The sequence below is a fragment of the Tursiops truncatus genome, chromosome 6 (assembly GCF_011762595.2).
Source record: "Tursiops truncatus isolate mTurTru1 chromosome 6, mTurTru1.mat.Y, whole genome shotgun sequence".
NCBI lineage: Eukaryota > Metazoa > Chordata > Mammalia > Artiodactyla > Delphinidae > Tursiops > Tursiops truncatus.
The window spans coordinates 62,034,376-62,058,948 of NC_047039.1; the positions used below are offsets into that span (position 1 = coordinate 62,034,376).

The 24,573-nt window shown below is 41.7% G+C and overlaps 1 protein-coding gene across 1 annotated transcript in view; it reads left to right on the plus strand.

Moving 5' to 3' along the window:
* Window positions 1-2,017: 2,017 nt before the first annotated feature.
* The window catches only part of LOC101318339 (histone-arginine methyltransferase CARM1-like), a 257,249-nt gene continuing 234,693 nt past the window's right edge, over window positions 2,018-24,573 (plus strand). Inside the window, exon 1 of the mRNA XM_019934772.3 lies at window positions 2,018-2,425. Coding sequence (XP_019790331.3) covers window positions 2,248-2,425 — 178 coding nt within the window. The 5' untranslated portion in view covers window positions 2,018-2,247. The remainder of the gene's footprint in view (window positions 2,426-24,573) is intronic.

The following is a 24,573-nucleotide window of genomic DNA, read 5'->3' on the forward strand; positions in this document are numbered from 1 at the left end:
GAACAGTCCCAGGCATGTGGTAAGCACTCTGTGTTACATGTCATGATTATAACTTGCTTTAGCATCCCAGAGACCTCCTCCCTTTGGTTATCTGCTCATCCGTCATTCAGGTGATGCAAATTTGGTAAGGCTTCCAGTCTCCCTAGTCCAAGTTCCAAGTTGGGTAGATCTATTACAGCAAATCAGCCATTTTCAAATGGCTCAACCTGATTTGGAGTTAGAGGAGAAGTGCTACCTTTGCTGGAAGGTTGTAAATCAGTGACAGCATCTAGCATGTGACTAAGACCTCTCTGTAAGATGGAGACAAGACCATCTGGTCAACCTTAATGGAGTCCCTAAATTTAGTCATGACCAAAGTTTAGATTTCCCAGCTTTGTGGTGAATCATAATATTTTGACTTTTTTCTCCACTTGGCCTAAGTTGGGTTTTTGCCCCCTGCACTACTGTGGGGGAAAGACTGCCATTACGTTTTATGTTTTCTTGTTTGCTTTAAGTAACAGAACTCCAGGTTTCTTGAGAGTATGGTGGAAATTCTACTAAGGCCATTATATTGTCCTTGTAAAGATGCTTTATGAGTCATTTTCATCCATCATTCACATCTTAGTATAAATCCAAGTTAATAGCTGACAGCATATGAAGGCTGAACAAGCTTGTCAAAAAAGAGGATAAAGAGGTTCATGAACTACTTTGGAGGGTTTTGGGTGGCACAAAAGTACTTAGTGCCATCACTAAGTACTTCTTCTGAGAAGGTAGAAAGAAATGAGGAAGGCAAAATGTTTTGAGGAGGCTGGAAGCAGGAGAGGCAGAATGATACAGTGGGGGGCAGGGTGGGGCAGAATACTGGTGTGGTCTTCACACCAGAAACCCTTTCTGCAGCTCCAACTCTTTAATGGATTTCTGATTTCCAGGGGCTTCCAGGGCGCAAGTCAAGGCCATGAGACAGGAGGAAGTGAGAATGAGATAAGAAGGAAGGGGGGGGGGTGGTATTTAGATGAAAGAGAGAGACAAGAGACAGAGAAGGAGGGGAAAGCCTTGGGAGCGAATAAGGGGAGGAGGCAGAGAGGCCACATCAGGAACTCGGATCACATGGGAGGTGGGGTGGGAGTGGGGAGATGAATGAGACCAGGGATTTCATAAAGCCGGGCTGGGTTTAACAGTCCAGTTGGAAATTCTGAAGCTACAAACCCCAGGGCCTCGAGGGAAGCTCATTCTTGTAAAGTCAGCCTGCTTGGTTAAGGACATTGTCTTCATGGAATCCAAATGGATTTACAATCCTTGCTTCTTCCCTGCAGTTCATTGTCAGGAGATTACAAATTTAGGACACAGAAGTTGGTTCAGAATTTGAAAAGTTCCCTTTATAGCAAATGAGTCTACGATTGCGGGGCACTCTCCTCAAAAGAAGGACTGCTTCTTTTTCTTACCCCCCTGCAGCAGAAGACCAATTTCTCTGCAGAGAAGACAATGTTTGGTACGGTTTGGAGCCTCCATGCTTTGACGCTGGAGCTAACTGGGTAGGTTAGGTAGCTGGTGGAGTCAGGCGTCAACTTGGGGATGAGACTCCCCGGCCCTCCCGACTCACGTCTAGCGAAATGGTTCACAATCCAGCAGCGAGTACGTTTTCAATTCCGAGTTAGGTGATGGGAGATGAACGTGATCATCCGGGACCAGCCAGTCGCAAGAGTGTCCCCGGGCTTCCCCGCCGCCTGGCTGCTACTGCCGGGACCCTGTCAATGAGTAAAGAGCTCGGTACTTGGGACGGCTGTTCACACGTGAGCGCTAGGAGCCCCAGAAGCCGCCCGAGAGCCAGTGGCCACCCAGAAGAAGCTCGGGCCGCGGCCATTTCCAAACTGACGCCCACGCCCGCCGAGCGGTACCAGCGAACAGCAGGTGTCACCCTTCTGCTTCCAAACCCCAACTGCCTCCAGGTGCCTCGCGTGCTCTCTAAACTTGTGCGTTCGGAGCCACGGCCCCGTGGGATGGCTGCACCCTCCCGCGCAGCTACCGCGCGGCCCTGTGTGCCGGGGGTCGCCGCGTGGCAGCGGCGGCCGGGCACCGGCTGTTGCGAGCGGATGCGCAAGGGGGCGGGGGCGGGGGCGGCCCCAGCCGGCGGACGAAGAGCGAACTCGCGGCGGAGGTGAGGAAGGTGCGGCGCTTCCAAGTCCCTCCCCTTCCCGCGGCGGGTTCTGGGCGCACGGAGCAGTGCGGGGCGACGCCGCTCGGGCTCGTGGTGGTAGAGGCGCTCGCACCATGGCCGACGCTCCCCCTCCTGTCCGGATCCCGGCGCGCCGGCAGTACCGCGTGCAACTGCGCTTCGTCACCGAGGAGCAGCTCTTCGCTGCGGGGCCGCTCTCGCTTCCCAACCCGAAGTCTCTGCGGCTGGAGGTGCACCCGGCAGGGGAGGAGGCGGATGCGACGGTGACTGACGGTGAGGTACTGGCGCGACCCACGCACGCGAGTCGCGCTCGGAAGTGGCGGACCCTGGCGCGCGCGTGGGAGGGGGGCGCGGGGTGCGGTCCTCGTGGCCCTGAGCAGGTGTGCGCCCCCTCCGCACGACAGCTCGCCGGGGGGAAGTGCGGGGCTACCTCGCCTGTGCTGAAGAGGCCCAGATGGATCTAATTGTGTCTGACTGCGCTCAGAGAAACTTTGGCGCTCGGGGCAGACAGGCTCTGCGAACTAGTTTCGGCCATAACTTAGGTTGTCCAAAGTGAGGCGCGTGATTTCCTTGCCGGGAACCTATGCCTCCTTCCTTCCAGGCCTCGCTCCCTTTCCGAGGCAGTGGGCCACCTTCCAGCCTGAAGCTCTCTTGAGGGCGAAGTTCTGAGTGTAGGAAGGACTGAGCCGGGTGTGCAGCAGTCTGAGCCCCTGGGGCGGCTTGTGTGGTGTCTACCAGGCATTAGTTTTTGGTTCAGAAGGTGACCTTTATCAAGGACGTGCAAGTGCAGCTCCGGGGGTTCCTCGAGCCGAGCAGTGGGTATATTAAAGGAATGCTGCTAATCTTTGTGGGATCCCGGCCCTTTTTGAGAATTCGAGGAAACGTCTAGAACGTGGCCCCAGAAAATGTGTATACTTGCGCACCAGACTTTGCATATGAATATGAGGGGGTCACATCTCTTTCCTGCAGCTCATATTAAGTACCGGGTTCTAATAAGTGTAGGGAATAGAGCCTGAGGCAGCTGCAAGTCTTTTAAGACTCCTCAGGTTTCTTCCGACCCTAACTTCTAAGACGCTGTGTAGAGTTTAAAGTGTTCTGTGTTGTGGTTTGGTTCCAGTGGGAATTTAAAGTACTGCCCTCCTGCTCAGTGATAAGTAGGATACCGATTCACTGCTGCATCTCTAAGGCCTTAGAACAGATCCAGGCACATAGTTGGCACTCAAAAATTGCTTGTTGTAGAGTAAAAGAAACCCTTCACGTGTGTCTTCTTCCTTTACTCTAGGCTGCGATAGGGAGGTTTGGTTTTTTAAAAAAAGAAGCATTAAACATCATTTGACCAGTATCTTAGGAAGCCTGAGGTTGGGCAAGAGATCAAAAGCCTTACTCAGCAACTCATTGCTTTCTCTTTTGGAAAGGAGAAGGAAAGAGAAGTAGATTTCAGTGTTGCTCCTGGGAATTCTGAAACTCAAGGTGCCAGAAAAAGAATTCAGTTTGCCTGTTACGGTAATTTTGTTTAATCTGTAGCCATTCATAGAAACAGAAGAGCAGATTTGAGATATACATGGTACTTGCTGTCCTGTGGCTTTTCCACAAAAGTGCCTTAAAAGAAGACATATTAGAGGTTCAAGGTGACTGAAGTTGTAGACTCCCCAGAGCACACCCAGTGCCTGGCCTGTGAGGATATAATTATCTTACAGAGAGGAGTAAGTTTCCCCCGGTGTAGCACATCAAGTCTGGAGATAACCTGTGTGGTATGTATTAAACCAAATTAATGGAAATAAAAAGAATAATTAAAGCTAAGGCAAGCAGTCATTGCCACAAGACTTTGACTAAATTCCTTGGGAAAGATTCACTCACAAAAAAGCAGAGAACTCGCTCTCCTAACAGCTTGAGTCCTAACATGCATTCTGTATATGAACACAGTTACTAAGGTTTGCCACTTTTTTATGGAGAGTTTTTGGAGAACAATTCTGGAGTTTTTTTAACAGTAGCTCATTTTACTATATAACCAACTAGACTCCTGTGGATGGTGGCCAGGCAGAGCAGCTTACAAACAAATCCTAATGAACTATTAGAAGAAACATTCTATTGTACTCAAATAATGTACATTTAGTAGCAGCATTTTGAAAGGGTAGAATTTCTCCTGGAATAAAGATTGGCCCAAATTCTTTAATGGATTATAAGAAAGGGCCTAAGCAATGTATCATTAGAAAACTATATAGTTTCTTAACTCACATCTAGAATTAGTTATTAAACAAGTGGACTCTGAAGTAACACTGCCTGGATCCTTTTATAACTGTGCTACGTTTAGCAAAACTTTCATCCTACTTCAGTTTTTTCATTTGTAAAATAATACACATGTGTTATGATAATACACATGTTATGAGGATCAAATAGAAGGGTGCAAACACCATGCTTGATACAATACCTGGCATATATTAAGAGATCAGTAAGTGTTGACTGTTTTCAATAATATTAGTGAATTATTGAATAATTATTGAATAATGATTGAATAATATTATGTCCTGTCCCCAAAACAATAGTTTTCTCAGGCTGTTCTGAGGAATAGCTAGGCTGTATTTTTGTGAAGATGTTTCAAAGGAAACTTAATGAAATCTGATAATAGCTTGGAAAAATGGAATAATCTTTTAGATTTCCGGTCTCAATAGTTTGTCACGTAAAGAATGGAACAGAACAAGACAAATCAGTTTATTTTCAATCCCTCCAAAATTGACAGTGATTTTATGAGGGGAACATACCAGGGGATACAGCCAGTAATGTGCTCTAGCTTGTGGAGTCTGGGAAGACATTCATCTATTCCTTTTTCCCTTAACAATTTTTTGAGCCCCTTTCCTACCAGGAGCCTGCCTGAGAGCATACTTAGTTCATCCTCCTATCCCCAGAGCCTTCCACAATACACACAAGGCATCAATAAATGTTTCTTGAGCGAGTCAGTGACTTAATTCAAGAAGTTTTTAATCTTGCTAAAATGAGAATTAAAATACTGAGTACTGAGAGTGCAGGCTCTGAGTTGTCTCCCAAATGATTAAGACACTGGCTTCACTTACAGTCTAGAAGGATGTTTTAAAATATAGTGAGTTAACAGACAATCAGAGATATAGTAAGGTCAACAGATCAGGAGCCAGTTGCCATTGAAAAGATAGTTTGTTACTCAGTTCTCAAGAGGAGAGGGCACAACATGGTGGGGCGGGGGGTGGGGTGGGGGGGTGGGTGAGGGGAAGCGCTGGAGTCCGTCAGGAGGCGGGGGAGCTGGGGAGCTGTGGACAGGAGCCTTCACCGTGCTTTCTGTGGGAAGGAATGGCTGAGGCCGGGTGGGCAGGTGTAGATTGGCTAGTTTGAATAATTCCAGTGGATTCTGGTGCATACACGCTCTCCCTAGTGGTCGGGTATCTGGCCCTGGGGTGATGAGGGCAGGTGGATAGTGGCCCAGAGTGTGACGGCCCAATAAAGCAGGTGGTTGGAGTGTGGGCTTTGGATTGGTTGGATTATATTTGAAAAGTGTGCTTGCAGGTGTGTTGTTTACTGTCTTTAGGAATTGGCTTACCCTGGGAGGGGCACTCTCTCCCGGCATCAGCAAGGCCCCTAATGTCAAAGCCTCAGAATACAAAACGAAAAGACATGGTTAATACGAGGGAGAATCAGAATACAAGGGAATTAATAAGTATATAGGGTGGGGCTGAGTCCTGCTGGGAGAGGAGGGTGGCTGCAGGTAGGAAGGGCTTGTGAGTCAGGAGTTGAGTTCAGGTGACGGGGAAGAATATACATTGTTTTCATACCTCAAGTGTATAAAAGAACTGGGAAAGGGAGGGGAACCAAAAAAAAGTGGGGAATGAGGCTGCTTCTTCTCCACCCCTTTCTCCAGGGTCTCTGTAAGCCCCGTGCTGTGGGTCTGGGGGAGGAAGTTAAGAGCTGAGACTGTATTGTGCAAAGACTAAAGGCAGAGTGGATCTCCAGGAGAAAAGAGAGAACTTTTCCTCCCTTCCTCAGTTTAGAGTTGCCTTTTAGTTAATCTGGAAGAGTTTGGAAAATATGTGAATAAGCCACACTGATAATCCAGTATAAAAATGCAATGGTTTTTGTCTCTGAGAGGTTGTGAGAGGATGCTAGGTCTTTTGTTCCCTCGTGGTTGCTCATCTCATTACAGGAGGGAGAAGAAACGTCAGAGAAGCATATCCTTTGTATCACATGGGAGGACTAATTTTCCTTCATTCAGTCTGTGATAAAAGTGTTAGTAAATTGAGGTCTAGGGACAGAATCTGGAAGTCAGTCACCTATGTATGACATGAGCATTAATTACTTTTCATTCCAAAAATATTTATTGAACATGTGTTCTGTGCTAATCACTGTATGGGCAATACAGGGGCTAGATAAAGACCCAGCTTTATGGAACTCATGTTTTAACTGGGAGAAGACAATAGCCAAAGACACAACAAGATAATTTCAGATTGAGGTAAATGTTTTAAAGAAAACGAACAGAATGAAAAAACAGAGACGTTGAGAGGAAGGCTGATTTAGAGAGTGTGGTCAGGGAAGGCCTCTCTGAGGAAGTAATCTTTGATCTGAGGCAGGAAGGATGAAGAGAGCCAGCTAAGCACTGGGCTGGAGGAAGACTATCACAGGCCAAGAGAACAGCAGGTGGAAAGGCCCTGGAGCTAGAAGGAGCTGGTGTGTTTGAGATGGCCAGTGTAGCTGATGCTTGTTAAGGGGGAGGGGGAGGAATGTAAGTTAAAGTTAGTGTCCCAGTTATTATTGGAGCATAACAAGCTACCTCTGTGACTTAAAATAACTATCTTATAATGCTCCCAGACAGACTCTGTGGGTTAAGAAACCAGGCAGGGAGTGGCTGGGTGATTCCTTTGCTCCTTGTGGCATTGACAGGTTACTCCTTGGCACACAGCTGGTGGCCAGCCTGGTCTGGGGGATCTAGGAAGGCTTCCTTCACCTGGGTTTGCATCTGGGCTGGTGTGATGCTTAATTTTGCTTGTTAATTTGGGTGGGCCATGTGCCCAGATATCTGGTCAAACATTGTTCTGGATGTTTCTGTGAGGGTGTTTTGGGATGAGGTTAATATTTAAATTGGTGACTTTGAGGAAAGCAGATTGCCCCCCCACCCCCGCCCGAATGTGGTGGGCCTCATCAAATCAGTTGAAGGCCTTAATAGATTAAAGACTGATCTTCCCTGAGCAAGAAAGAATTCTGCCAGTAGATGGCCTTTGGACACGAACTAGAACGCTGAGGCTGTCAGTATGGAGACTACAGGTGACCTCTGCATATGGCGTAGGCTTCCTCCTGCATGGTTTCTTCACTCTGGGGCTTTCTACCAGGGAGACTTTTGGCTCCAAGTGGGAATTTTCCAGCACACAAAGCAGAAGCTGCATTCCTTTTTGTGATGCATGCATGGAAGTCAGTTGACGTCACCTGTGTCATGCTCTATTGGTCAAAGCATTTATTAACCTGCTCAGGTTCAAAGGGAGAGGATGTAGACCCCGCCTCTTTATGGGAGGAGTATCAAAGAATTTGGGGACAATGTTTTAAAACTGCCAGTTAGACCATCTGGGTCATGTAGGGTGTAACACACACACACACTCTCTCTCTCTCTCTCTCTCTCTCTCTCTCTCTCTCTCTCTCTCTCTCTCTCTCACTCTCTCTCACTCTCTCTCACTCTCACTCTCACTCTCTCTCACTCTCTCTCACTCTCACTCTCACTCTCACTCTCACTCTCACTCTCACTCTCACTAATGGGGTTTTGCAGGAACTACAATAACAGCCTTCTTCATCACAATTACTGAAAAAGCTGGTAGAGAGCATGGGTTTGGATGTATACCACACTGGGCTTTCTCATTCTTCTCTTATAAATTGAACTTGCTCCCACTTGGGGTGAGCACCCCATAAAATAACTTTTCTCCAAGCAGCAGACCAAGAAGCAAGCAGGGAGGGGGCCGGAGTGAGCAGGTCCTATGCTGCTCCCAAAGGCACAAATCAGAGAAAGCTGTGGGAGACAGGGCGGTGGTGGGGAGGGAGGCTAGACTCCTCACTGGGGCACAGCATTTCTCAGTGGGGCACAAATAACATTTGTGCTGGGGACGTTCTTCCTTCTGAGAAACACTGCAGCGTGGTTAGCACCCTGCGCCCCGCCTCTCATACCCCAGTTTCCGTCACAGTGAAGAGCAGTCTTCGCGCGCGCTAGTGGAGCTCCCGTCACGTGGACACATGAGGGAGGAGAAATGCAGAACTCCCCCTCCTGCCTGCCCCAGCAGTCACAAATGCAGCACACCCTAACACGCCTCCATCTAAACTATTTGGAAAACAACTACATATTTCTCTGACACAGTAGCCTCTCCCCTAAACAGTAGGCTATTCCTTCTGTTCATGGGCAAACCTGACCTTGCTGCTCTTTGATCCTAGCAACTATCTCGATATTGTTGCCCTGAAGAGTTGTTTGAAGATGTGAAATACCGTCAGAATCCTGCCAAGTAACTCCTTTCTTTCATTGTTATTTTACCAAAAGCAGTGCTCTCATGATTTCATTGTAGCTTTCCAAGGAAGATATTTAATGCAGTGAAACTGAGGCTTTCAGCTAGACCTGGTTTTGTGTTCCAGCATTATGGGATATATACCAGTGAAGAAAAAGCGTTTCCTTCCTCTGTCAGGCAGTAACGGTACCTCGAACGGATGACAAATGGAAAACCGTTCAAGGCCCTTGTGCATCTGAGTCTAAGGACACCAGAAGTGGAAATAGATGAAAAGACTTGTTTTCCTGGCCAAATAAAGACCCTTTAAGATCCCTTTCCTCCCCCATTTTCAATAGTCTTACTAAATTGTGGTCTGTGATCAGTACCAATGAGTAAACTAGTCCAAAGACAGGCAATCCACTGATTAATACTTAGTGCCCCTGGGAAGAGAAAAGAGGCATGGGGATCTTGTGCATAAACTGTAGATAGCATAGTTGCCCGTAATTTTCAGAGTTGTTATTCAAACCAAAGAGGTTGTTGAAGGGGAAGAAAAGCAATATCACTGACGTCATATTTGTGCTTTGTGTTGTGACTGGCCACAGGATATTGGAAGTAGATAATTACTTGAAAAGATGACGCTTATAAAAATGTATCAGGTTAGAACCATCCTGATGATGAAACTCCTTCTGTACCTCCTTCCCCCCTCCTGTGGTCACAGGTGATGTACACTCTTAACCCTGGCACACTGGAGCATGTGGAGTGCGTTCTGTCGTCGGTATCCTCCTCCTCCCAGGATTTTCCTCCCTTATAAATCCCCGGTGCCTGGGAGCCTTCCCCACACCCCTCACTTCCCTCTCTATTTTGCCAGGGTTTCACCCTGAAGATTTGTGGGTAGAAGCTGAAGAGGTTAGGTTTTTCCAGTGCATTAGCATTTTAATAGGGACAGATTCCTTGCTCACTGGAACGCCCTTATAGTCTTGAATAAGGTGTTTTTTCTTCAGGTCTGAGAGATGGCTGGGTATCCCAGATCACTTTTTAATTATTATATTTACCTCCATTTAGCTAAGCTACTCCTTCGTGGTAGGTAGGAGATAGCGCGTTATCTCCAGCCTCACAATGACCTGGAGGGTAAATAATATTGACCTTATTTTATGGGTCCATTTTCTTCCAGGTATATTGTCCTCAAAGCCTGAGCACCTTCCCCTTTCCATGATACCATCTTGTGTTTAGCTACCCGGTCTTTAGCCTGTGATAAAGTTGGATGTCTAGCTGCAAACCCATAGGATGAGAAAACACTTGCTTGTTGCTTGGAGGGAGCTGGATTCTTCAGTGAGCTTAGAAACCTGAGGGAGCGGGTAGAGTGGCTGATGGTATTGTTCTTGGCGTATTTTAGACAGAAATGAGGTTTCCTGAATTCCAGGCCAGCCATCTAAATAAAATTCTGTGACCTTTTTTGGTTAATTGCTTCTCACCATTTGAACCTCTGTTTTATGATGAGGCTGGTGAGGTGGCTGGATCAACCAGATCAGATTCCCCCATTTACTGGCTCCATGACCTTGGGTAGGTTTACTGGCTCCATGACCTTGGGTAGGTTTACTGAACCTGCCTGAACCTTGGTTTTCTCTTCTGGAAGCTGAGATAAGTTTTACCTCATAAAGTAATGGGGAAAATAAACAGAATAATAAAAAGTGGAAAAATTCAAAATGACTTCAATTAATTTCCAAAGTAAATGGAGTCAAAGTTATCAGATAAAAATAGTGCAGAGATATTTGACAAGCAGTTGTAAAGCTAAGCTGCCACTTCTCTGGAGCTTACATTCTAGCACCATTCAGAAAGCATCAGGATTCTTTGTCTGGGCTGGACTTCCTGCAGGACTGTTGGAGGACATGTATATTTTGTGATTCCAATAGATTCATTGTGTATAGTTGTCTTTCATATTCAGAACATGGCTAATTCTCTGCTGTCAACCTCTCTGCTGATGGATCTTTCCTCAGGGCCTTTTTATGTACTGTTCCTTCTGCTTGAAATGCTGTTCCATGTCCACATCCCCATCCCAGCCCTTTGTGTATTTGGGTCCTTCTCATCCTTTAGTTTGAAAGTTATGTTTCTCACCAGGCTAAGTGCCCACTGTTCTTACTGCATCCACGGCCATTTAGCTCAGCCCTCTCGCTTTCATAGCAATTATCACAACGTGTAATGAGGAACTTTAAAATAGTTATTCACTCTTCGTTAAAATTGAAGTTGGAATCGCAGGCCACAATCACAGGAGTATTGAGTGAGAAACCTTGAGAAGAAGGGAAGGGGTTGACCCCAATGCTTTTGAGAATGTGAGGAGAAGGTTGAAGCATATTTTCCAGTTAGGAACCATGAAGGCATAAAGAATAAAGAGCACTTGTCAGGTCAGGTGGAAGGACTATTTGGATCAGGGCTATGCGTATTCTGAATTTTGTCATCATGGAATTGAGTTCCTGGCCAGTCTCTTTGTGAAGGGGAAAAAAAGTCTCCCATAATATTTTGTTTTTAACTATAGAAAGTTTATCGTTATCTCCTGGGAAACATAAGTCAGCCTTGAGGGTCTTACGACTACTGAAAAGCTTATTTAACATGTTTGCTATGAGAAATTGTATCTACTTACTATATGTTGGTTTTAGAAACTTGCATTTGTTAGAATGTTTGTTGTAGAAAATTGAGTCTGTTCACCTAGTTGTGTTGTACACAGCAGCACTGTGATGAATAGGTTACTAACTTTCCTCAGTAATGCTCCGCATATCAGTGATGGGAGTTAATTTCATTTATTGGTTAATGCAGTTCATATTTACTGCTCATGAGCCAGGCACTGTCCAAGGTGCTGGGCAGGTGGCAGGGTATTAGTTATCTATTGCTGAGTAACAAATAATCACCAACCCAGTGGCTTAACAACACACACTGCTTGTCTTACTCTTTCTAGGGTCAGGAATCTTGGCGTGGCTTAGCAGGGTCCTCTGCTTAGGATCTCTCAGAGCTGCAGTCAAGGCTCTGCTTGTGCCGAGGTCTCATGTAAAGATTTGACCGGGGAGGGATCCTCTGCTAAGCCCACTTGTGTGGGTTATTGGCATAATTCAATCAGTCGTTGTTCACTGTGGGCCTCGATTCCTTGTGGCCCACTTGCAGGAGGCCCCCTCCAGTTCCTCCGTACATGGGCTGCCCAACATGGTAACTCGTGTCATCAAGGCCAGTAAGAGAGAAAGGAGTCTGACAGCAAGATGAAAGTCTCAGTCTTTTTTTTTTTTTTTCCTGCGGTCCGCGGGCCTCTCACTGCTGTGGCCTCTCCCGTTGCGGAGCACAGGCTCCGGACACTCAGGCTCAGCGGCCATGGCTCACGGGCCCAGCTGCTCCGCGGCATGTGGGATCTTCCCGGACCGGGGCACGAACCCGTGTCCCCTGCATCGGCAGGCGGACTCTCAACCACTGTGCCACTAGGGAAGCCCGAAAGTCTCAGTCTTTTGTAACCTAATCATGCAAGTGACAGCCATGACCTTTGTCGTAGTCTGTCAGCCAGTAGGCCATTCCACACCCGATGGGAGAGAATTCCATAGTGGCATGAATACCAGGAAGCAGGGACCACTGAGGGCCATCTCAGAGTCTGCCTGTCACAAGGAATGACCAAAACAAAGTCACTGCTTTTACCAAGCATACATTCTAGTACCAGTCAGAAAGCATCAGTGTCTTTGTCTCTTCTGGACTTTCTGTGGACTTGTGTGAAGAGAATATATTTGTGCTTCTAACACAAATTGCTAAACACCAGGTGAAGAATCCTGCTTTTTAAAATTAGTTGTCATGTATAGTCCTGCCGTGAAGCTCTCAGGGAGTTTGCTGCTCAGTTGTAGAACTAAAGCACATATCTCAAAGTATAGGAAATCTCTCAACAGAGCTTCACTGATCAATGGAACAGAAAATCCGTTCCAGTGTGCTTTTGGCTTCTAGGTCCTTTGCTTTGCTTTGGATAGCTGGATGGCAGAGGCCCATATTTATGATTAAGGCAAATCCTGTTGTGGGAACCTCTGTTTAATTTTTAGTCAGCTTTACTTCATCATGACTTCATTTCTTTGTCTGGAAGGCTCAGCTAGCTTTTCTTCTTTGCAGGAATGCAGGGAAGAGATTATTGAAGATAAAATTTGCCTTGTGTTTAGGTTCAGACACGGAAGCATTTTTATGAAGTCACTCCCAGGGGAAACTGAGCGAGCTGCTGTTTCAAATACAGGAAATTACAGTGAAGTTTTATAGAGTGAAACAAAGAAGTTAGGACAAGATGGGAGAGGAGAAAGAAAGAAGGAACAGTGGATGGATTGGTGGATGGATAGAAGGGAGGGAGGGAAGAAGAAAGGAAGCTAGAGTGCTCACTGTGGGTTTATTGCATCTTAGGGGATAAACAACCGGTTCACTCCAGCAATACTGCTATTTTCTATACTAGCCATATTTTCTGTACTAGCCACGTTTTATGTCATTATCTAAAATATATTTCACAAACTTCGACATTTACACAGTCATGGATTTAGAATGTATATTTTAAAAGACATGGAGGGACTTCCCTGGTGGCACAGTGGTTAAGAATCTGCCTGCCAATGCAGGAGACACGGGTTTGAGCCCTGGTCCAGGAAGATCCTACATGCCGCGGAGTAACTAAGCCCGTGCGCCACAACTACTGAGCCTGCGCTCTTAGCCCTCGAGCCATAACTACTGAGCCCACGTGCCACAACTCCTGAAGCCTGCGCGCCTAGAGCCCGTGCTCTGCAGTGAGAAGCCACCGCAATGAGAAGCCTGCGCACCGCAATGAAGAGTAGCCCCCGCTCACCACAACTAGAGAAAGCCCATGCGCAGCAGCAATGAAGACCCAACGCAGCCAAAAAAAAAAAAAGACATGGAGATAGATAGTGGACAGGGTTGAGAGAATACCTACGTCTTGAATCGTGGGTATCAGAAAATAAAAGATGAATGAAAATCCGTAAATTAGGGCAGGGAAGAGGAATGTGAATCTAAATTTTATGCATTGCTGTCAGCCTAACCAAGTCCAGCTAATGACACTGCAGATCCCAAGGTATTTATAAATATTGCAAATTAATGGGAGATGGCCTGCTACACTTGGCAAAAGACTGAGGCACATAGCAAAAGTCTCTTATTGCATAGTTGTTTACCATGTATCTGCTCCCTAACATTTCTGCTTTTTCTTTTTGTCTCATATTTTTTTCACTTTCAGTTAGTTAACTATGTGGTGGGGGGAGGGATTTCTTCTTTTTTGGACAGACATGTACATGTAAGTCTTCTGTGATTCTGAGATGCCCAGTCTTCCTATGTTATTTGGGGCATGAGATTATATGCTCTAATTTACTAGAGAATTAATAAACATGTTTTGGGGTATCATGGCAAGGGTAGAGAACTCTCATAGCTGACAGTCATTAGAAGTATTTTATGTGGTGGTACAACATTATCAAGTATTTTAATTTGCGGGGTAGTTGAGGTAATGGTGATGGTATAAACCTCAATCTCCCAACATATCCTCCTCCCAAAACAAAAATAACAAGAAGAAATAAAACTCATGTTCTCAGCATAACAAGAAGACGAAAACTGTCCAAACTTCAAAATACCTGCAACTGCAAAAATAAACATGGAGTCTCAGTGAGTTCTCTCTCATCCTCCTGCTGTATGCCCTTATAGGTTACAAGGGCAGTCCCTGAAAAGTTGCATAAAATAAAGAAGGAAGAACTTGTAGCAGGCCTCATATTGATCTAAAGCTATCACCATAAAAAGAAAGTCCACTCTAAGAGTGAAAATTCTGGAAAGAAAAAAGGTAATGTCATAGATCAGGAAACTGACAATAGGAAAGAAACTTAAATTGCAAACAGTGTGTCAAGAAGCAATTTTGGAAAGGTAACACTTCAGGAGAAGAGAAGAAGTTTATAACAGGAGAGGCACCCTTAGAAAACCACATGTTGCAGAGAAATAAAAGAAAGCACATTTGTGATCCTACAAGGCAAAAGAAAAAAGAAAAGGACAAACAACCCCACCCCTACAGCCTTGTTCCCAAACAAACAAACAAAAAACAGTGGGCAGAAGAACTGAATAGACATGTCTCCAAAGAGGAAGTGCAGATGGCCAACAGGCACATGAAAAGATGCTCAACATTGCTAATGATCAGGGAAATGCAAATCAAAACCACCGTGAGATATCACCTCACACCTATCAGAATGACTATCATCAAAAGGAATACAAATAACAAATGTTGGCGAGGATGTAGAGAAAAGGGAACCCTCCTACACTGTTGGTGGGAATGTAAATTGGTACAGCCACTGTGGAAAATAGTATGGAGGTTTCTCAAAAAACTAAAAATAGAACTACCATATGATCCAGCATTTTCACTCCTGGGTATATGTCGAAAAACAAACAAGAACACTAATTTAAAAGATGCATGCATCCCAGTGTTCATAGCAGCATTATTTACATTTGCCAAGGTATGGGAGCAACCTAAGTGTCCATCAACAGATGAATGAATAAAGAAAATATGGTATATATATACAATGAAATACTACTTATCCATAAAAGAATAAATTTTGCCATTTGCAGCAACATAGATGGACTTGGAGGGCATTGTGCTAAGTGAAATAAGTCAAACCGAGAAAGACAAATACTGTAGGATATCATTTATATGTGGAATCTAAAAAAATTACAACAAACTAGTGAATAAAACAAAAATGAAGCAGACTCAGAGATACAGAGAAGAAACTAGTGGTTACCAGCGGGGAGAGGGAAGGGGGTGGGGGGCGAATATAGGGGTAGGGGAAAAAAAAGGTTGTTACTTTGGAAAATTGTAAAGCGCTATAGAATTTAAAGAATCTTTCAATAAAAAATTAAAAATAATTTTAAAAGCCATCCAGTAAATCTACCACATTTTAGTACCCTGATAGAAGAGTGTACTCTTAAAGTAGGCATCTCTTAAACCACTCCAAGCCACCTGTACATAGAAATGCAGAGGTGTAAACAGTTTTCATTTGTATGTAACTACCTTAAAAATATAGCAGGAAATGAGAAGCAAATTAAATCAACTGATGAAATTTCTACCAACTAAATGAAATAAAATATTCTCAAATAAACTTTTGAGGATTTGAAAAAACAAACATTTGAAGCAGAAATTTAAAAACCAATAATAGACCAATAATAGAATAATAACCAATGAAGACTAATTTAAAAAATTCCCTAAGGTATCTGAGACCCAAATGAAAACCTAATAAGAGCATTAAAGAAAGTCAGGAAAATACCAAGAGAATGAAAAATGATATTGAAAAAGAAATAGAAAGGTAAGAGAGAAAGTATTTGAAATGCAATGTAGGCAAAGATGATCCAATTAGGTATAACTGGATTCCCTGAAAAAAGATATACAAAACAATGGAACAGAATTAATATTTAAAACTATAATTAAAAAATCCTTATTTCTTGCAAGTAAAAGGTCAGAATCTACATACTGAAAAGGCTTACTAGATATCAGGGAATATCGGCCCATAACAACTAACTCTGAGACCTATCTGAGTAAAATAGATTATATAAAGCTTTTTTAAAAAGTCCTTAGAGTTACATGGCAAAAAGATAAAATATCTTACAAAGATATTTGGGTCGCTTTAGACATTCAAAAACAACATAATATTTGTTTTTAAAAAACAAAATACAAAGTACATCAGCAGTAGAACAGCATTGTCATGTTTTTTACATCGGCAAGAACTCAGGACTTTGTAACCAGGACCCTTCTTGTGAATCTATCAGACTCCCACTAACACATGAGGAGATGAGCTTCAGAAGGGCTGGTGATGAGAATTTAATGTATTTCATTGTACATCTAACACTAAAAACGGGGATGAGGATAGAGAAATCTGTTATATTTGTTACATGTTAAAGTAGTGATGAGAAGAAAATTTATCGTCTTAAACACTTTTATCAATGAAAATAAAAATGAACAAATGAAATTCCAAACTCAAAAAGCTAGAAAATGTATACAAAAACAAAAGACAAAGGAGGAAAATAATAAATAAAATTAGATATAATCAATAAGTCAAAACCATGGTTTTTGAAAAAATTAGCAAAATATACAAACTACTAACTAACCTAATGAGAAGTATAAATATTCAAAACAAGAATTGGCAAGGAAGAAATAACACTTAAAACAGAAGAATTAAAAAAAATCATTAGAGACAATTTTGCCAACATCTGTGCAAATAAATTTGAAAACCTGTGTGGAATAGACAGTGTCCTAAAGAAATTGACTTTGTTAGAAACAGAAGGTAAAACAGACTAATTTCCGTCAAAGAAATAGAGAAGGTTATAAGGGAGCTACTTCATAAGGAAGTACCAGATCCTGATGGTTTCACAGCGGAATTCTTCCAAACCGTCAAAGACCAGATAAACCCACTGCTCTGTAATTTATTTGAGAGTATTGAAATTCTTTTTTAATAAGTAAGCTAATGAAATTATAATTAGAAAATTAGTACCAATATAATTTATGAATATTGGTGCAAAGTTACTTAATAAAACATTAGCAAATAGAATCCAATGCCACAATAAAAAACTGATAAACCATGATTAAGTGGCATTTATTCCAGGAGTGCAAGATTGTTTCACAATTAGGAAATCCAGTAAAATAATACACCACATTAACAGATCTAAGGATAAAAAAATCATATAGACATCTCCAGAGATGCTAAAAAATCTTTGGACAAAATACAACTTAATAAAAGATATGTAACTCATTCTTAAGGCCAGCATCTTAATGGGAAAATGCTAGAGGCACTTCCACTAATACTAAGAAGAAGAAAAATACTCATACTATCTGTACTACTGTTCAACCTTGTCCTAGAAGTAATAGCCAAGACAATTAGAGGGATAAGAGTTGGAAAAGAAGAAGTAAAATTGTTTCTATTTGCAGATAATATGATGGTGTACCTGGAAAACCCTAGGAAAACAATGGTAAAACTTTCTCACATAATAGAAAGAATTCAGTAAAGCAGCAGAATATAAATTTAAAATAAGGAAATTGAAATTGCTTGTCTTCAGATAGAGAAACTGTATTTCAGATGAAAAGCACAACCACACCATAGCTCTCTGAGAGAAACAAACGTAGAAAACAACAATTCTATGATGTTTGAACATCGTAAGCTTAAAAAGTGCTTAATCTACTGTAACTCTTGACCAGGGGACCAGAGATTAGAGTCATGTGGCCACAAGTCAGGGAACAGGAGAGGCTGAACGAGGTAAAGAATGGATTCTTCTGTAGACCCTCCAGAGGCCACACAGCCCTGGTGACACCTGGAGGCTATATGTGTATTGTTTCAAGCCATCGGGTTTGTGGTAATTTGTTACAGCAGCCATAGGAAATTAACATGGAAAACATTGAGTTACATTCATGTTTGGAAATAATGTAGGTGTGGTTGTTTAAAACAGAAAATCAGTATCTGGATAATTCACTCTTTGAATTTACAACCATTTTTCTCTGAGTAGACATAACCAGTGCCTTCTAGTAGGAGTTTGTGGTGCATTATCTCAGTATAATTATGGGCAGTCAAATTATTCCTCTGAGACTGAGTAAAAAATGTAGCTCAATATTCCTCTGGACCTTGGAGTTAAATATAGATGACCTAATGACCATGGCTAACTACAAAGAATTTGAAATCTAAGAAATATTTGCTCCCGCCACTATGTATCATCATAATAATGATACTTTAGACACTTTTAAAAAAACTGTGAGTGTGAGAAAAAAAACACAAAACTTCTGAACATTTTATAGTACAAAAAGGTCACTGAATAAGTAGCTTGAGACCATATGAATTAAATCCATCCTTAACTTTCAGATGAGACAACATGACAGATTGGGAAGACCGCTAGATTGAGAGTTAGCTTATTCAGTTGCATTAGATTTTTCTGGGTTCATTCCAAGAGGTTTGAAAAGTATAAATTGCTCCATTTATGACTATGATGGGTTGGAAGGGTGTCACTTCTTCCAAGGAAAATAAGCTCTTCAGTTGCAGTTTTTTAAAAAACTCTTAAAATTTTTAAGGACATATAGTTGATTTACAATTTTGTGTTAGTTTGTGGTGTACAGCAAAGTGATTCAGTTATATATATATATATTTATTTTATATTCTTTTCCACTATGGTTTATTACAGGATATTGAATATAATTCCCTGTGCTATAAAATAGGACCTTGTTGTTTATTCATTTTATGTATAATAGTTTGTATCTACTAGTCCCAAACTCCCAATCCAACCCTCCTCTTCCCCCCTCTGCCCCTTGGCAACCACAAGTCTGTTCTCTGTGTCTGTCGGTCTGTTTCTGTTTCATAGATAAGTTCATTTGTGTCATATTTTGGATTCTACATATAAGTGATATCATATGGTATTTGTCTTTCTCTTTCTGACTTACGACACTTAGTATGATAATCTTTAGGTCCATCCTTGTAGCTGCAGATAGCATTATTTCATTCTTTTTTATGGCTGAGTAATATTCTGTTCTATATATATACCACATCTTCTTTATCCATTCATCTGTTGATGGACATTTAGGTTGTTTTCATGTCTTGGCTGTTGTAAATAGTGCTGCTATGGACACAGGGGTGTCTGTATCTGTTCGAACTATAGTTTCCTCTGGATATATACCCAGGAGTGGGATTGCCGGATCATGTGGCAACTCTATTTTTCGTTTTTTGAGGAACCTCCATACTGTTCTCCACAGTGGCTGTACCAATTTACACTCAGACCAGCAGGGTAGGAGGGCTCTCTTTACTCCACACCCTCTCCAGCATTTGTTATTTGTAGACTTTTTAATGATGGCTATTCTGACCGGTGTGAGTTTTACAAATCACTGTAGTTTTGATTTGATTAGCGATGTTGTAAGCTCTTCGAAAGGAAGTGCAGGTGTTCTGAGTATTTGGATGTTGTGTTCACGGGAACACACAAACTCAGGATTGGTGACATGAAAGCTTTTGACTGAGAATGAAATAGGGGGCTGGAATGATATCAAGGTGGGAGTGTGTCATAGAATTCCTGACCTAGTGGAAATCATGGGTGGATGCTGCATGCCTGGCAATGATCACCAATTAGGTGTAGGAGTGGTGAGAGGTTTCTGTTATCTGTGTATCCACTGGTGAGGAACTTGAACTATCAGTACAAATATTACATTGAGTAAATGTTTGATTTCTTTGGTTGACAGTTTCTTTTTTTTAGAAAGCAAAATAATTGATCCATTCTACACATCAGAGAAACATTATTTAGAGATGTGAAAGTGATGGGACTCTGGAATAAAAATGGCTCTATTGTAGCAGGAAGAATCCAGGGCATTTGGAGACATGTACTCTAGGTTTTAGGAAGTGTACATAACTGTGGTCCAAGATTCAAAATTTGAAGATGGTCATCATGATTTGGATGTTATCAAAACTGACATTCTCATAGAATAATCGTGCATAATTCCAGTGAAGAACAAAGGGATGACATCTTTAAAGACTATGACTACATGAGGAACTCTAGAACAGGTTTTTATTGATCGTGAATAAAAAGTGTAAAGCAAAGGTATGTAAATAACCAGGGATAAATAATTGCATGATACAGAACTGTAAGAAATTAATCAGAAAATCTACAGTACAGCATGGCTTGAGACTTGTAAAGTAAAAATTCAAGGGATTTTTCCTTTTTTTTTTTTTGCTTATGTGGACCACCATCTTGGGTGAATATACAATGTTAATTGGAAACAGCAGACTCTGTTTTGCTTCTCTATTCTCTAATAAAGGGGAATAGAATTCCAGTTTAGGTGAAAGGGTGGAAGAAGTTAAACTCTTCATAGATTCTTAACTTGGGATCCCTAGACTGCCAAGCAGACTGTGGGTAGAATTCAGAGGGTCCATGAACTTGAATGGGCGAAAAGATACATTTTAATTTTATTTTCACTGACCTCTCACTTAAATTTAATATTTCTTTCAATTTTGAACATGGGCAACAAGGCCCAGTAATGTTAGCATTAAACTTTATCACTAATAAAATCACAGATGTTTTCATATGTTATTACAATAGTTGCAGCAGCCTCAAAATATCATATATGCATGTCACTGCTTTAAAATTACAGTAGTTTTAAGAACCACAGTTAGATCATGTTAGTTAATTTCTTAATAAGGAAAGCATTTCTTAATATATTATCATATTCTGAAAACTATTTCAATATTAGTTTTCTTAATAATTTTGTATATTTTATTTTATGCATTTAAAAATGTTGTTCTGAGAAGGGACCCATAGGCTTCATCAGACTGCCATAGGGGTCTACAGCATAAACATTTTAGGAACCCCTGAACTGGCTTCTCTAAATGAGTGTGTCTCCTAGCTTGAATATCCTGGTTACGTGGACAATGGGAAGAATTATGAACTGAACTTGGTTATCTCTAGGAAAAGTGCAGAGTCACAGAGGTACCAAATGATTGTAACTGGGTAAATGTCATAATTTAACTTAGATAGTCAATTTGGTCTTAATATTTAGCAAACTAGTAAAGATTTTACTAGTATGTCTCATAAGGCTGTACATAGTGCTACTGTGATCTATTTGGATCAAAGTCCTCCAACAGCCTTTGTGGTCAGTAACACAACTTTACACCGTGGGCCCATATTTCACCTTGAGGTCAGTTAAAAATCAACCAGAACGTGCTGTGCCCACCTTCAGCAACCACCCCTAGTGAAGCCTCTCTGGTCATTCAACCTCTTCCTTAAGGACCATGGTACCTGTTCACAGTTTTCCCCTCCAGTTTGCATCTTCTCATGAGCCTTGGTAGTTTTATGGCCTTTGGGTAACCTCCGTGACCTCAAGCTTTCATTTCAGTTTGGCCATGCACTACCTTGGCCACACTTTTTTTTTTTTAAGATTTCCAAAACAACAAAACATTTATTTTGAGATTTGAGAATAATGGGAAAATTAAGTAATGGGAATTGGACCCTCATCCAAGTCTTCTGGGAAATTGGAAGCACCACCCTCTTCTGCAGCTCGATGCTTCTCCAGTTTAGCAATCAGTTCTTTCGCTGGATTGAAGACACCATTGGTCTGCTGGTCACAGACATAGCAGCGCGGGGTGGTGCGGAAATGCTGCAGTGCACAGCTCTCGCAGAAATAATGCCTGCACTTGGAGACAACTGGGTTTTGGAAGGTCTGGCGACAGACTCTAGAATTTGTTACCTATCAGAAATGCTCCATTTCTGAAATCTCAAACTTCTTAGAGAAGACAGAATATCTTACTGTCTAATCTCAACAGCTTGGCTTTTTCTTTAAACAAATGTTAAAATTTATAATTGAATTAATAGCCACCATTTAAAAATGGAGAGATTTAGTATGAAAGTCTGGATTTTTCAGCTTCTCTTTAAGAATTGGAAGATTTACGATGTTGGCCCTGAGCTTCTGTGTGGGTGGAGTAGCGTAAGGGCTGTCAGTTTTAGATGGAAAAGTGATCTCCAGGTCGCCTCAGTCCCTCTTGTCTCTGTTGTTTCCCATCATCCCTATTGTTTCTTTGATCTTGAGGCCAAATGTTAGTTTATCATTGCATTTGTTCTTCTCTCTTCCAGTTCTCTTTGAGCACTTACCTGCATTTTTGGCGATTAGGCATTTGACTCTGCAATGTTTGCAGTTTCTAGTTTTCATTATAGTTCTTTTTTTAAAAAAATAAATCCTGTATGTATGTTTGTTTATTTTTTGGCCACGTCGAGTCCTAGTTGCAGCATGCGGGCTTCTCTCTAGTTGTGGCACATGGGCTCCAGAGCTTGGGGGCTCTGTAGTTGTGGCACGTGGGCTCGGTAGTTGTGGCGTGCACGCTTAATTGCCCTGAGGCACGTGGGATCTTGGTTCCCCAACCAGGGAGCGAACCTGCGTCCCCTGCACTGGAAGGTGGATTCTCAACCACTGGTCCACCAAGGAAGTCCCTCATTATAGTTTTTTATCTGTTCAAGAACCTAGACCCTTTACTCCATTTTCTTCCCATTTTATTGATATAAACACACTGCTTGCTTTGCTTCTTTTTTTGTCTTGTGGGGATCTAAAGTTTCATTACTTTGAAAACTTTTTTTAAATCACTGCTCTAAAAGCCATTTAAGGTTATTAGCATAAAAATAGAAATTGGAAACAAAATTTTTAAAACACAGGGCCTTCTTGGAAATTTAAAAACAGAGCAAATAAACAATTAAACACCTCTTGACCTATCATAGTCCGTAGGATATAGCTAAAACAGTTGTCAGAGGGAATTTATGGCATTAAATTATCATATCAATAAAAATGAAAAGAAATAAATACCCAACTCAAAAGTTATAAAAATAACATTCAAACAAACAAAAACAGAAGAAATTAAAATTAAAAGTGGTAATTAATGAATTAGAAAGTTGAAAACATGAAAAAACTTTCAAAATCTTGTTCTTCAAGAAAAATCAATGAGAGAAACCATTAGCTAACCTAATCTAGGAAAAAGGAGAAAGCACAAATACACAAAACTAGAATTGACAAGGAGAAATAGATGTTAAAAGAGAGGAAATTATAAAACTCATGAGACTACTTTGTACTAAATTAAAAAAACTGAGAAAGTAAATACCACAAATAATTTTAAAAATGCAGCTTACAAAATTGACCCTTTTAGAAGTCGAAGCTCTGAACAGAACAATTATAGTCGAAGCTCTGAACAGAACAATTATCATAGAAGAAAATAGAGGTAATATTTAAAGGGCTACCCCATTAAAGCACCAGGTCCAAATGGTGTCACAGGGGAAGTCTACCAAACTTTTTAAAGGTCAGTAGCATAAAGAATACTTAAAATATTCCAAAGTAGAGTAAAGGACATCTTTCAAATTTGTTTTAAGAGACATATTTATCATTGATCCACAAACTGATAAAGACTGCATAAAAATTTACTGGTTATAAAAATTTATAACCAATCTCAGTTATGACTATTGATGAAAAAAGTCTTCAATAAAAGTAAACAGACTCCAACAGAATATTTAAAAAATATTCAATAAAATTTCATTGTAAGAATATTAGAAAATTCATTAATTTGTTATTTTAATAGAGCTAGGGAGGAAAACAGTTGTATGATTTCCAGAGACGTAATAGACCTTTGACTTCTCTGGAAGCTCCCGCTCTACTCTCATACCTTGTCAGGCTCTGCACCCTGTGACATCAGGTGCTCTCAGGTTTCCCGCTTTGCATTCAGTCTTTCTCATAAGCACTGTGGAGGCCCATAGAAAAGAGTTGGTGAGTGGGTAAGGGCTCCACTTGTGTCTGGGGCTTCCAGGGATTCTAAACTGTTGTGCTAGTCTACTTCAGTCTTTAAAAATGTATTAATCTTTCACTTAATGTTTTTAAGTTTGCCACCTCTTTCTTCCCTAGTTTGCCAATTTGCATCTCCCATCTCTCCTCAGGGGGTTTTGAATTCAGTTTGCCTTGTAACCTCAAGGTTAGTCTCGGTTCTCCAGAGAAATGGTACCAGTAGGATATGGAAATATTTATATATATTTTATGTATATACATATATACATATGAATGAAGAATTGACTGTAAGGAATTGGCTCATGCAGTTATGGAGGCTGAGGTCCTACGATATGCTGTCTGCTAGCTGGAGACCAGGAAAGACAGTGGTGTAATTCAGCCCAAGTCTGAAGGCCTGAAAACCAGGAGTGCTGAGGACCGGACAACATCAGTGTACCAGCTCAAGTAGTCAGGCAGGAAGGGTTGAATTCTTGCTTCCTCTGCCTTTTTGTTTTATTCATGGCTTCAGTGGATGGGATGATGCCAACCCACATTGGGGAGGGCAAAGTGCTTTACTGATTTTACCAATTCAGATGCTGATTTCATCCAGACATACCCAGAAATAATGTTTAGCCAAATATCTGGGCACCCCATGATCCAGTCAGCTTGACACATAAATA